Source organism: Equus quagga, chromosome 10 (assembly GCF_021613505.1).
Source record: "Equus quagga isolate Etosha38 chromosome 10, UCLA_HA_Equagga_1.0, whole genome shotgun sequence".
NCBI lineage: Eukaryota > Metazoa > Chordata > Mammalia > Perissodactyla > Equidae > Equus > Equus quagga.
Window position 1 is genome coordinate 64,375,050 of NC_060276.1, and position 15,162 is coordinate 64,390,211.

Below are 15,162 nucleotides of genomic sequence, written 5' to 3' on the forward strand. Positions count from 1 at the left end.
ATGATTAAACAGCTTCCCTAGTGAAATCAACGTTTGATTTTAAATACTAATTTTTTCCCCAAAAAATCTCACTTGATTTGACACATACGATGGTTTCTATGATACACCTCTCATGTTCGGAACTATTAATACCTAGTGTAATAAGTCATATGTATTCATTATATCTTAGTCATATGTATTCATTATATCTTAAGAAGAGATTCTAACATATGGCAAATACTCAGAGGGTGCATTTCCCAATAATTTTCTTAACCCAGCGCTAATCTAGATCATTGTGTTCTTTTTTGACTTATGTAACTTTGTTCTGAAGGACCATTGTGCTAATTAGGAGGTGAACCTTTTCTCCAGAGAGAGAATTCAGCACTTCAGCAGATGTCAGTCTCTCAACTATTTGCTGGAACAAGAGTTGTCCAGATTTTTCTTACCCAGAGTATTTCTTGGAATTGATTACTTTAGATGAAAAAAAGAAGATAAATTTGCTAGGGAATTAACACACCTAAAAATTGGACTTCATCAATAGAAATATTTAAGCAGGAAAGAATATGAAAGGCACTGAAAATAAGTATGTAAAAAAATACTGTTTTTCAAGATGTTTGGGTGAGAGCCAATGATAAGTGACATTCTTTAAGAATTTGCTTGCATGCATGTATAAACATGCTAAATTTACTTATTTCCCTAATTTGTCCAATTAATTTAGGTGACAATTTTTTTTTTATTAATGTTATGATAAATTACAACCTTGTGAGATTTCAGTTGTACATTATTGTTAGTCATGTTGTGGGTACACCTCTTCCCCCTTTGTGCCCACCCCCCCTTTTCCCTGGTAACCACCGATCAGATCTCCTTGTCAATATGTTAACTTCCACCTATGAGTGGAGTCATATAGAGTTCGTCTTTCTCTGACTGGCTTATTTTGCTTAACATAATACCCTCGAGGTCCGTCCACGTTGCTGCGAATGGGCCAATTTTGTCTTTTTAGGTGACAATTTTTATGAGCTCTTAAAAAGCCTTCCCTGCTCCCATGAATTTAGAGGATTCCAAATATTCAGCAGCAGTTGGGTATCCTATTATGGGGTACGACATTTTCCTAGAAATTGGGTCTTGGGAATGACATGAGCAACTAAGATGAAGAACATGGTCCTAGGAGATCGCGGTCCACTGAGCAATATGGACAAAGATAAATTCTTATTTTACTAAAAAAAGAATACCAGAAGGAAGACATAAGATTAAAATGGGGCTGTGTGATAAATAGCAAGTGAGCCATTTAATCTAAATATTGGAGGAAGACTTAAAAGAACAGGTAGCATTTGAACTCGACTTTAAAGGATGGGTCATATTTTGAAAGGGGTAGTAAAGAGGAACGACAGTAATAGTACTAACAATATTTCATTTGAAGATTGGTCTGTTTGAATGAGGTATGTATTATGTGTTTGCTAGGATGTTGTGAGATTTATTTTTTGCCTTTCTATGTTTAAAGTATTTCTATCATGAACCTGTAGGTGTCTGTGTTCTTTATGGATTTTTTTCCTCCAACATTTTCCCCTAATATTTTGTCATGAAAAAATTTAAATATACAGTAAAGCTTCTCCTGTTAACTTTGTACTGTATTTGCTTTATCACGTTTATCTGTATGTCCTTCTATCTATCCATCAATGAATCTGACTTTTTTTTGCCTTTTTAACTATTTATTTTGAAATAATCTTAAATTCACAGGAAGCTGCAAAAAAAAAAAGTGTACAGGGAGGTCTTGGATACCCTTCATTCAGTTTCCCCCAATGGTAACTTCTTACATAACTTTATACGATGTCAAAACCAGGAAACTAAAGATTTATTCAAATTTCACCAGTTTTACATGCACTCATTCGTTTGTATGTGTGTATGTATAAGTATAGTTCTATGCAATTGTGTCACGTGTAGCTTTGTATAACCGTCACCACAAGCAAGTTATTCTGTTCCATTACCACAGGGTTCCCTTGTGCTACCTTTTATGTACACCTCCTTGCTTATCCCCACTATTAACCCCTGACAACTGTTAATCTGATTTTTCTATCTGTAATTTTTGTTATTTTGAGATGGAATAATGAAGTATGTAAACTTTTGAAATTGACTCTTTTTCGCTCACTGTAATGCCCTTGAAATCGCTGACATTTCAAAGTGGTAAACATCAGCATACTTCTCCCTAATTACTTCAGCATAGATAGTATTAACTAGAGTTCAGTATTTTAAGTTTGTTTTGAAGGTGCAATTTACGTACAATGAAATGCAGAAATCTTAATCTCTTTATATTTTTAATCAAAGGATAGAAATGTAGCTTTTTATAAAGAAATAAAAGATTTACTGTACTTCAGTATATCGCTTCTCATGAATACCATACAAATTCAAGTATATTTTGAAATTACTTGGTACTACCAAAATATTAATAGCAATTTTGCTATTCTTGAATGATACAGGATAAATTAGACATCTCCTAACTTTAAACTTAAAATGAATCACTAGAAAGCTTATTTCAGCAAGAAATTATGCTAATGTGATGGTGAATGATAAAGACTTTTTACTGGGAAGGATAAAACCGTTGTGCTCTGGGAAGGAGCTTTGAAATATATAAGATCCAAATATTTATCATTTTACTGCTGGCACTTCTTAAATTCCCCACATGCTTTCCTTTTAAATTCTTTTTACTCATGTTTCGGATCCCAGAGTACAGTTTAGAATCCACTAGTTCTTTTAAAGTTTTTGGCTTTCTGTTTTATTTTACATGGTTTTACTTATATAGGTAATTTAAAGCTAATTTTAAGTACACTTTTTTCCCCTCAAGGAGATGAAGCCTTATCTAAATCAGTGCCTGTCACAGTGGATGATGATGACGACGACAATGATCCTGAGAATAGGTATGATTCCATCTGTAAGGACTTTAAAAAGATTATAACACACCCTAGGCGTGGGCACAAACAGCAGCAACGGAACCGCAAGCAGGTTGTAAAAACCAGAAGTGCCTGCCTTAGAAAGACTCGCTCACAGTCTTCCTGCAAGTTTGAAAGAAAGGCCAGAAAATGGGCTAAAACTCAGAAACCTTAAGAGAAAGTAAATATAAATATTAACACACCTAGCATAGGGTGTGTTATAAATACAGCACTGTCAATTTTATGATTCCATGTAAACTGTGATAATTTTTGAGATTATTTTAATCTTGACGTTATTTTATTGATGAAAGTAAATCATATCTCAATAAATTGGTGACAACAGACATCTCTCTCCTCAATAGTTTATTATTATTTTTAAGTGCCATCCAATATGGTGGTTCTATTTATTAGAACCTGTTCAAAGTGAAAAAAAGGAGATTGCTCAGATATTTAAGACATTGCTTTCAAAATAAGTATCAATTTACAAAGTGTCCAGACTGATTTAGATTTTAACCATTTTTCAAATAAAATAGAAGTAGTATGATAGCATTAACTTTAACAAGACTTAAACAGTAGGCTTAAATGAAAACACTGTAGCCTGTACAGATTTACTTAACTAAGGGATGGCACAAATCCCTTAAAAGAAGAAAAAAAATACAAAGACACAGCCATATTCTAGCAGTGAAGAATAAAGAAAACAAAGGTATTTCAGAATATAACCATAATGTTTTTACATAGCTTTTAAACCCTTCCTGGACTGTAGTACACCCTACACTCATAATCTTCAAGAAGAAGACAGTGTGGTGTAGTGGATGGAATTTTAGAATAATGGGCATAAGAATATCTGACTTAAACTAGTTCTAACTTTTCCAACAACTGTCTGTGTGATTTTGGGCAAGTGACTTAACTACTCTGCCAAAATTTTCTGATCTCTAAAACGAATGAGTTGGATGAAATTTCCTCTGGTTAATTCCAGTGCCAAAAATCTATGATAGACTTGATGATTTTACTAAAGAACACTATATTAACCATCCATTTATTCATAATAGTAAGCTCAAATATTAAGAAAACATGAAAATGTACATGTAATTTTTGTGTCATAATTTTATAAGTAATTAACTTTGAGTTAGTAAATGCTGTGGGGCCAGCTGTTACTCTAGCTCTGTTTTATATTTTGCTGATGCTGATAGGTTTTTCTGTTTCATAGATCGACATTCTCCTTAATTAACAAGAAAACATTTTTATTAAGGTGAATGAACAATTTTATTTGCACTTTTGAATAGAGCTTAATCATGGACACAAAGACTCAAATGCTGCTTGCTTACTTATTTTTTGAATAAATATATATACACAATTATTTTATGGGATAGGGATGAGGTCCAGAATGGAATGGTAAAGGCATACATTTTATTCATCAGGGATTTTATATAGTACATGATAACTGCAAAATTATGAAAGCATTTAAAAATTTATTGTCTTTAAATGCTTTAATTCCTTTTTATTTATGCTACTATTTGTTTTCCTGTAACTCATGAGACCTCAAATGTTACTGAAAGGCTAATAATGTTTAAAACATGCTATATCCTAATTTAACTGTGAGTGAGAACCTTGGTTTCATATTTAGCCACCAAATGAGAGTGTTGTTAAGGTATGATAATTTTTGTGTTAGAGCATGTCAAAATATAAATATTTTCATTTTTTAAGTTACTTGTTTATGTCTCTCTGTAACTGGCAAGTATTTTATTGGAAGGTATCTTCAATTCCATCTTGTGTTTGTGATTAAAAAATACAACCCTGTTGAGTACTTTTGAGAAGAACTGAATTTTATCTTGAGCATGTTTTTCCTTATACTCAGTTTAATGTGCTTTTATAAACTATACCATTAATAACTTGTTTCATAGCCAGTATACCAGAGAGGTATCTAATACTCATGGGTTATCTGATGATAGGGATACAAATACCTTCTTGAACTATTTTAGTATAGATGATGTATTTGGGCATATTTTAATATGCACTTAGCAACTTTTAAAAATTTGTTTGCAGATCATGATTAAGTCTTGGAATTATTTTTACTATTTTCAGACTTTTGAGTAGGATATATTTTGCTAGACAGCGTATTGTAATTGTGTGTAAATTTGTACACAATTGTGTAATTGTGTATAAATTGTGTATAAATTTCATATGCTTTCCCATTTTAGCAGTATTGTAATACATTTTCAGTGTTGATGTTTATGGAGAGGTAACTAGTGTATTAATGCAAATGCTTAACTATTTGGATGCAATAAATTTCTGTAAAACTTTTTTCTTGTTCAAGCATTTAATTTTAATTATAATGCATCTTTTGATGAGAGTTGAAAGAATTTGTTAGAATCAAGATATGCAGGCCAGTTTGTAGCCAAAGAAATTTTGATATTTCTGAAATTGAGGAAGCAAATACTTTATAATTCTTGAAACATACAGGCTTATTATATAAGACATATATTTGTGTAAAACTTTTACAATAGATTTCACTATTATTTATCTTTTCTATTTTATAACTATGATAACTTTGAGGTCATTTAAAAAACTTAGCCATGTCCCAAATATTTAGTAAGTGTGAATAAATAAGTTTCTGTTATTTTAACATACTATTGTGTAGCATCATTCACATTTGAAAATAAATGTATGCTATTATGAGATAGAGTGGTCTAACTTGTAAATTAATTTCTATTTAATTGCATTTATTTAATAAACCATTACAAAATATTATAGATTTGTTGGCAGTAACTTTTATCATGTTTTTGGTTGAGCTTTTAAGAAAAAAATATAAATAGTAGACTAACTTTATGTTTTGAATTTTGTATAACTGAGAATTTGCTTCAAATTTCATAGCTTAGGCTTTATATGATTTTTGAAAGGGAGAAGAATAGTAACAGTTTGTCAGGTTATTTAAATTATACACATAATTTTAAAGTCAGTTATTTGAATGTGACATTATGGTAATGTTGCCTTTTGAATACCTGTTGTGTTTTAAATTGGTTCTTTCATTGAAAAGACATTTATTTATGTGGGTTTTTTTTATTATGGTTGCAATTCTACAGTTAGGCTGGCATTGAAAATGCATTATGATTCCTTAGTATTTTCAATATAAATAGGGGTATTTTGACCAAACGTTTTCTAATATCCTGTATTTTAACACCTACATAGTGAATTAGCCTCAGTGATAAGATGGTAGTGTAAGTTTAGCAGTGTTAGTGTTGAGGATCATAAAACCAGGCTTGTCTTTAGAGGTTGCATACTAAACAATCACTGAAGAGTCTATTCCCCCCCAAAAAAGAATTATTTTTGGAATATTCTTTTTTTGTATTTTTTGCAGAGTGTGAAACATATTTAAAACTGAGCTTTTAAGAGAAAAAACTAGATTGCTAGATTCTTTTGTAAATAAGTTTTGACTAAAAGTGGAAGTTTTTATATGGATACCCTCCCCTGCCATACACTTACATATGTTTACTTTATAGTTGAAGAATGCTTAATTGGGTCTAGTAATACTCCATAGTTTTTCGCGTAATTTTTCTCTCAGTGGGGCTAAATAATTTTTTTTCATAGAAGCAAAATTTGATGTGGAGATTGCTTAAAGAAATTGCCCGTGGTTAATAGAAATTCTACTGAATTATAGTGGGACTATACCAAAGCCTTAAAAATTTCCAATTATTTTATCATTTGGTTATTTCTTTGCTTTTCAAACTGGAAAAAATGCAAATGATTGTTTTTTTCCTACGAGCTTGGTATGGGTATTCTGTGATGAAGGCTCTGTACTGTTAATCCAGCGTTTTTTGGGAAGTGATTAATGATTCCTGGATATTGTTCATGCTAATTAAGACATTTAATGATTGTTTACCTGATTTCAACAAAGATTAATGGCATGAGTATGTCTCATGTCCCTTTAACATATGACTTTTACTTGGTTTCCATTTTAAACACTTTTCCAAATGTTCATCATCTGTATGTGTCTTTATACAAATTTGGTAAATCTGGAATAAATTTTTTTCTGTAAAGTTTTTTTTTTTCCTCTTTGGTTAGCAAAATTGCTTTGGTTCTTCTTTATTGTGCTTGAAAAACAAAGGCAGCATTTTAAATGAAGTATTTTATTTGTTTTTATGTTTGAGTAAGGATTTTACGTGTCTGACAATTTTAAGGTAATTCTCTTTAAATTTACTTTGTCTTTTAGAGCACAGGTAAGTATTGTAAGTCATTTAAGAATAACACAGGCATCCAGCCAGCGTATAGGATTTATTGATAGATATGTAAACTGATTGCAGTTGCCACCAGCTTTCTTTTTTATGCTAGAATTCTCAGCAAGGAAAGAAATGGTCAGTAGTGGTGATCTCTCCGCTTAAGATTTAAACGTTATATTCCAGCCTTCCTTTCCTCTTCTTTGTTTTTGGGTGATACCGAGACTTTCAGAAAATGAGAAATACCCCCCTGGTAAAGACAGTTTGGATTTTCTAGTGTTAGCAAAAGTGATTAAGTTCTCTGAGTTTATATATGCCTCCTCCTTTTTTCTTTAACTTTGAAATTCAAAAGTAAAATTGAGATGAGGAAATTCTCTTTGTTTTCTCCTTTCAAGTATAAAAAATATTAAACTAGTTCTTTAATATGATCAACTTTCCGAGATTTATATCAATGTTTGTAAATTTTTTGTTGAAATTTCCTGTAAAACTGGCTTAGATTTTTGCATAAAATCACGTAATACATATTTTGTAATTTGAGTTTATTCAAACGTTAAGAGTCTATGTATAAATTGTTAATAAACTGTGGGTTCTTAATTTCATACAGCTTTTATTTTTCTACTCCTAAGATTTTTTAAAAAATTATTTGATACTAATTTTAAAAAGAAAACAGTGCTTGTTTTCATTAACTGTAAACATTGTAGGATATGTGGCTAAAAAAATGTTTCAAACTGTTGTTTAGCTTTTTGATTATTTAGTGACTTTATCATTATCTCATGAATTCCACCATTTTTGGGTACAGATCATTATGCCTTAGTCGTATTTTTCTATAGAAAGATTCATCTCAAGATACTAACTTTGAACTGAAGAGTTAAAAATACTAATACAGATTTTGAAGATGAGAAATTCCATAGTAATTCTATGAAATGTTTTATTTTTTATTCTTAACCCTGAAGTACGTAACATTTGTTAAGACGAAGCCTCACACCCTGCTAGAAGGATATGTGTTCACCACACTGTTCTCATAAAAAATATTCAACATTCTTTGGCTGTAGTCATTTGAATTGTCTGACGTACCAACCTTTTAAATGTGGTATGTTGTTTTAGTACCACGTATACTTAGACAGTTTTGTATCTTTAAAGGGCATGCATTTAAACCTACAATCTTACTCAGAATTCTCTCTTTTAACTAATTTTTCTATTGGGATAGTGTGCACAAAATGTAAAATAAAAAAAAAATTGTCACCTTTGTGTATGGAGACATAGTAGTTTGGCCTTTTAAAAATGTATTTCTTTTTAAATGTACACTTTTTTTGGTGAGGAAGATGGTCCCTGAGCTAACGTCTGGTTGCCAATCTTCCTCTTTTTTTTTTTTTTCCTCCCCAAAGCCTCAGTACGTACCTGTATATCCTAGTTGTAAGTCCCTCTGGTTCTTCTGTGTGGGATGCTGCCACAGCATGGCTTGATGAGCGGAGTGTAGATCCACCACCAGGATCCGAACTGGTGAACCCCTGGCTGCCGAAGCAGAATGTGGAAACTTAACCGCTATGCCACGGGGCTGGCCCCAAAAGTGTATTTTTTATTTAGCAATTTTCTTCAAACCTGTTTTCAGAACCTCTTAAAAGAGAAAACAGTAGGTTGTAGAATGTATCTGACATGGCCTCTTAGTGCATTTTAGAGATGGAGCATGCTGGACTAAAGATGTTTAGAACTCTTTTTTTCTTTAATCTTTAAAAATCAAAGCTTGAATTCTTTCCTTTCCAAATACATATATTGGAAATCACTGAAATACAGACATCTTTAAGAATGTGACTATTGTTTATTCGCCCAAGCACTCCTTAGCACAGAAGGTGTGAATGAGTAGAGAATAGAGCGCTGGCATAGTAAAGTTAGTAGCAAATTGGGATTCAGGGTCTTAGGTGCTACTCCTGGCTTTTCCACTAACCAGCTTTGTTTCTTTGGCCAAGTCATTTCCCCTCTCTAAGCCTATTTCCTCATCTGTAAAATGACAGAATTAGACTCTGAGGTCCCTCTTCCAGCCTTAACATTTTGTATTGCTTTTTGTAATGGCTGTTTCTCTAAAGCTCCTTGGTGCAAGAGGTCCTTCTCTTGATCACTCCTTTTTTAGAAAGTCAGTGTTTTGACTTATTGATTTACCTACCAGCAGTAGGCAATTTACTTTCTTTTACTGTTTGAGCACTTAAACAAGAGACATTACTCATCTCATTTCTAGATAGGATCAGAATTACTAGAGGCTTTCTTGGCTTTCTCTCTCTTTTTTTCTGATTACTTGTTCGTCTTTGCATTCTTGGGCTCATTCCTTATATTATTTTTGCTTTCTTTTAATAGATGTAGGTATAAGGTATAATAAGGCATTATCTTGGTGTTCATTATGTGATTTAGAAGACTTAGCTTGTGTGAGTTTTGGGGTTCTATTATTTTCTCATGCACGAGTTCCGATCATTGTTTGTTTGTGGGTTTTTACCCTTCCTCCCATATTGTTTTGCTTTCTCCCCCCTCCCTTCCCTCCCTTTCAGGAAAATGGAGGAGTGGCTCCATTACTTCCGGCTCTGCCCGGGTTTTCTGCCACAAGAGTGGCACAGCCTGTGCCTCTAATGCTTCTGATAGAGTCGTGACTGCTTTGGATGCTACACCTGCCCCAAGATGTAATAATGAGCATTGAGATTCCAGGGGCAATACCTTGTTGCCTGGATGATTTTCTCAGAAACGTCCTGGAAAGCCTCAAGAAAGGAAACTTCAGAGCAAACAGAATCAACTAGGGATCATCACTATACATCCAACACATGCATACCAGCACGGGTTCGGCCGAGGCCTCCAAAATGATGCTTTGCCTGCCTCAGCTGGTTCTCAAGTGATGATGTCCTTGAAGTCTCTGTGGCCCGTGACTCAAGAGTTAAGGTAGTGGAGTTTCCCTTAAAGCATCTCACAGCAGGCTTTGTAGATGGGACACATCTCACCTCAGCATGTTTGCTGACTACTCAGGTTGAAGGTCAGCCTCAACCCTTAGGTCCTTCAAATTAAGTTCTAACTTTGGGGTATAGGTTATATGATAAGCTAGGTTTATGATACAATGGGTCTTTGATATATTGGACTTGAGCCATCAGTCATACTTTATATAGAATGACTTAACTTTATTATTCTTTTTAGGGCTTAATGTACATAGCTATACGTTGGGTTTTCCTTTGGTCAAAAGGTGTTAGAGGGCAAACCTAAAACATCGTAGTGAGGTAAAGCTTAGGGAGTCTCCATCACTCTGTGTGTAACTTTTACTTTGGAGGAAAATGAACGTTCTCTGAAGTTTGTAATTTTTTCCTGCCTCTAAAGTGACTGTGATTGTTCTATATATTATGGTCTTACTAAAGATTGTTGATAAATCGTGTAATTCTTCAGTGTGTGGATCTTGTTTAATATTCCATGTTTATTATGTGATTTATTATTTGTTATAGAATTGTATCTTATTATCTCAAGTATATCGTATTTCTTAGTTTCTTCCTGACAATCCAGAGCTTGATTATGAATTAGGTAGGTTTACATATTTTGGCCTCCCATTTAGTAGACATATTCTTAGTGGTCTAGAATTTGAAAGAAGAAAAATTATATGATTTATTATAATTAGCAACTAAGTCTTTACAGGTAATAGGGAATTTAAGACTTTTTTGAACTTGTAAATACAAACTGAAATCAGGAGATTAAACTAACCTTTACAGTAACTAAATTAATAATTGTATTTTTGTTGGCTATTATTGTACCACCCAAATGGTGATATAAGATCTTGTGACTACAAGTGAACTATGTTTTTCTATTTGTAATGTAGTACCCACTACTTCACATTACACACACACACACACACACACACACACCACTTCATTCCAAAACGGTGGTTTTACCCAAATTGGTTTGAGAAAGGTTTTCCTTGTCCATGGGAAGTCACAATGTAATGTGTATTAAAGATGGTTTTAGAGAGTTTTTCTAGGAAGATGCTTTTATTAAATTTAAAGAACCACCTTTTATTCTGAAACTGTTTCCTAATTTGTGGAGGATGTGTTGAGATATTCTTTATTTTATAAAATGATGAAAATAAATGATATTTAGGTGTAAATTTTTTTCTTGGCAAAATGAAAAGTTGGCAACTCTATGTTAGTCTCCATTTAAAAAAAATTTACTGTGTGCAATCCAGGTCAGTACACCACTGATTTAGAAGTTGAAGAGCAATGCTTAACAGCTCAACTCCAGTAGGATTTAAATTGAAGTTATCTAATGTCCACTTTATCGAAATACAAATCAGGGTGGAAACCCTCAGAAAAGCAAACTGATCTCTGGTTTCCTTTAGCGATTGGTAACTGTGTTGTCTAAGTATTTCTGATCCATCTGTTTGTAGGGGAAAACACCAAAAGACATACAAAAAGCATTTATGGAAGTGATTACCTATTTTGCTTCAAAGTATTTTCCTTTGTTTGTTTAGGTGCCTTTGCTATATATCTTTGAATAAAAATAGCAATGAACAATCTACCTTTCAAACAAAATTAAGAAGGCATTAATATGCATTAACATCTCCTACTATTGAGTGAATTCTTGATTGAAATTTGAGTGCATGTTGAGAAATATCTTTATATTTCTTATCCAAATAATCCAGAAATAACAAAAGTTCCATAATTCCAGCTGCAAGTTTTTGACTGAGCTAGAGAGGCAATCTTGGTTTCAGTGTGGATGTTTATCCCATAGAGCTTAGTTCATGGAAAACTGAGAATCATGCCACCTTCCTTTTAAACGTTTTTATAAGGTATTCCTTTGCTACTGTGAATTAGGACTTTATATCCAAGGGACACCCAGGTGCAAAACATCTCCTCTTGCACAAAAGCTGCACGATTGCTTTTATCTTACATTTTCAGATGTCTTCTTTTAGTGCAAACATGGAAATTTATTAGGGATATATTTTATTTTAACATAAGATGGTATTAGTTAAAGAAGTACTTTCTCATGCTTTTAGCAGTTGATTTTCCCACTAGCAAATTGGTTTTTGAGGAGCATCTTGAGAAGTTTTGATATGAGTGAGGCTACTGCACTATCTACTTTTTTGGAAAGTGAAAACTCACTTATGGTAATTTGTGTTCTTTTACCATGTATGTAATTAATAGCACTCATGTCCTCTCTCTTCTTTACCCTAGCTTGAATATTATTAGGGATTTCGGATTGCTTCAGTACTTATTGTTTGGTGTATGCTTTCATCTAGTTAACAGAATTTATGAAGTAAATTGAAATTTAAGGGCCAAAAATATTATCCACCAATTTAAGGCACTGTTTCATAATAAAGTGGTTTATTACACACTAGTTTTCTAAGAATATGTTTTGCTGTTAAATAAATCCTCTCATGTGGAGTTTTGTCTTGGAATGCCATTTGTCTGAATAAGTTGATTTACTATTGTTGGCCTGTCTGATATTGTAGTTGTTGAATGATGGCAGCAGAGCAGGTATAGGATTGGAAGGTTATCCAGCATGAAATTGCAGTTGGTCAAAATAGTTAGTTGAAATATCCTGAGATTTTTCAATGTAACGCAGAATTATATAGAATTGGGGAAAAATCAGTGCTAAGAGCATTTTCAAAAGTTTTGGTTGGTAGTTTAGGTAAAAGCATGGTTTTGATAGTCTTGTATTTATAATATAAAATCTCTTGACACATTTATTTCTATTTTGATACAGAGAATTCTTTATTTTTGTTCTTAATTTGTTATACTTCAGTAGCAACTATATAGTTTTTTATTGTCTTTTTACTCTCAAGAATTGCCAAGAAGATGCTTTTAGAAGAAATTAAAGCCAATCTTTCATCCGATGAGGATGGGTCTTCAGATGATGAACCAGAGGAAGGGAAAAAAAGAACTGGAAAACACAATGAAGAAAACCCAGGAGATGAGGGTGAGCGCTCTAAAGAGAAGTATAGGATATCATAATTTGATTGTTTGATCGCTTCAGTCTTTGAAGACTATCTGACCATGTGTATCTTACTATGTATATTTAAAGTTTATTAAAATGTTTAAAACTTTACTGCCTTTACTCCTTTTGAGTATCTGATAATAATTGTGCATGTTTTATCAGTTGCTGACAATAAACAGATGATTTTTAAGGCAAAATATTTTTTGCCTTTTAAAACTGGACTGTGTATTGGTAATATTTAATCAATATTTAATAATAGTAATAGATCAAGTCTGATGTATGAGATTTCCTAGTATGACCAATGATACAATGGTAAATGCACAGCTCTGATCTTTTTCATAAATTAGGATAATTGTCAAAAAACAAAATAGTTTTACAAAACATTTTAAAGGAAAAAAGAGTGAAGATTTTACTGATTTATTTTCTCCATTTAGAAGCAAAAAATGAAGTCAATTCTGAATCAGATTCAGATTCTGAAGAATCTAAGAAGCCGAGATACAGACATAGGCTTTTGAGGCACAAACTGACTGTGAGTGATGGAGAATCTGGAGAAGAAAAAAAGGTGAAGCCTAAAGAGCACAAAGAAGCCAAAGGCAGAAATAGAAGGAAGGGTAAGACATTTTAATTCTGAATGTAAGGAACATACTGGTTTTATAAGCTAATTATAGTAATGAAATTTAAGTATATATGTTCCAACGATTGACGGCCTATATTCAGTGAATATCAGCACATTGGCAACAACTGTTCTCTTATGTGAGAGTAAAATAAAGAATTTAGACTGGGAAGATAACCCAGAAACTTGAGAGATGACATAAAACATACTTTTAATCTTTAGTTGTCATTTAGATTAAAAAGATAAATAAATATGACAGTAAATAAAAGCTATGTAGAAAATACAAGATTGCCTATAACTGCAGGAAGAAATAATGCTTTCCTAAGGAAAGATAGAAGATGCAGTTAATTTGGGTAGATTTATACAAGCTTATTGCAGAACTTGTATGTAGTCAGATTAAATTTTCATTTCATTAAAAGTCTGAATCCTTCTGTGCTGAATGCTTCCATGTTTCCAGCATCATGGTAAACATTGAGGATACAAAAATGAATAAGGAAATCATTGTCTTGTGTGGTGGTTTTCAACCTGGCTACACATGCAGATCACTCGGGGGATTTTAAAATATACTTATGACAGGGCTTCATCCCAAGCCAATTACAGCATAGTAGATGATGGTGGCACCTAGGTATCGATATATTTTAAAAGCATGTCTGATGTGATTTTGCTCTGTAGGCAGATTTGGCAGTCACTGGTTTAGTAAGAATTATTGACGTTAATATTATAAGAAATTATAGCACCATGAGGGATGTCTTGTACAACAGAGGTATTGTATAGTGCAGCACAAAGGAACATTTCTTTAGCTTCTTGCGGGATAAGGGTTATCCCTAGAGAAGACTTCACAACGATGAAGAGTCTCACCCAGCAGACCAAGTTGTAAGTGGGGAGCAGGGAGATGTGTTGTGAAGATTTATAATATAAGCAGGAAAAAAATTGTAAAAGCCTCTGCAAAATGTTTGGCACATGGTGGAGGGAATGCAATTAATATGATGTAGCTGGACTATAGGAGGGAGTAGGGAAAGGAACAACAGGAAATGAGGCTGGGCCAATGAGACAGAGACAGATACGGAGACCCTTGTAAACCTGTGTTTCTCAAACTGGAGTACTTGGCAGCAGACCCATGGGTACATGAGACTATAGAGTAAACATGGTACATCTCTTTGGTGTGTTCATTTTGCTTGAGATTTGGAGGAGAGCATTCTTTTATTAACTAATCACATGTATGTTGAGCAATTAAATGTGAAATTTGCCTTAGAATCTCAGCTAACTAAAAGTTCAAAGAAAGTTTTTTGCTTCTTAGGGGAAGATTCTGAAGACTTTACTACCCAACTCCTGAAGGGCAGATTCACTTCCTTGCCACTAGGAATAGGAAAGCATTTTAGGAAGTGTCTGAGAAGTACAGTAGGCTCTGTAGGCTGCAAAGCCATTAAGGTTTTCTGGTTTTTTAATTTTTGAAAAGTATTTTTATTTTTTATATCATAGCTGTATTGAGATA

General features: G+C 33.0%; 1 protein-coding gene across 7 annotated transcripts in view; it reads left to right on the plus strand.

Annotated features, from left to right (window-relative positions):
• The window catches only part of ATRX (ATRX chromatin remodeler), a 219,707-nt gene that overhangs the window by 65,312 nt on the left and 139,233 nt on the right, over positions 1–15,162 (plus strand). For all 7 annotated transcript variants that reach the window (XM_046672819.1, XM_046672821.1, XM_046672824.1 and 4 more), the window contains 3 exons: positions 2,816–2,888; positions 12,906–13,039; positions 13,492–13,668. In XM_046672819.1, coding sequence (XP_046528775.1) covers positions 2,816–2,888; positions 12,906–13,039; positions 13,492–13,668 — 384 coding nt within the window. The remainder of the gene's footprint in view (positions 1–2,815; positions 2,889–12,905; positions 13,040–13,491; positions 13,669–15,162) is intronic.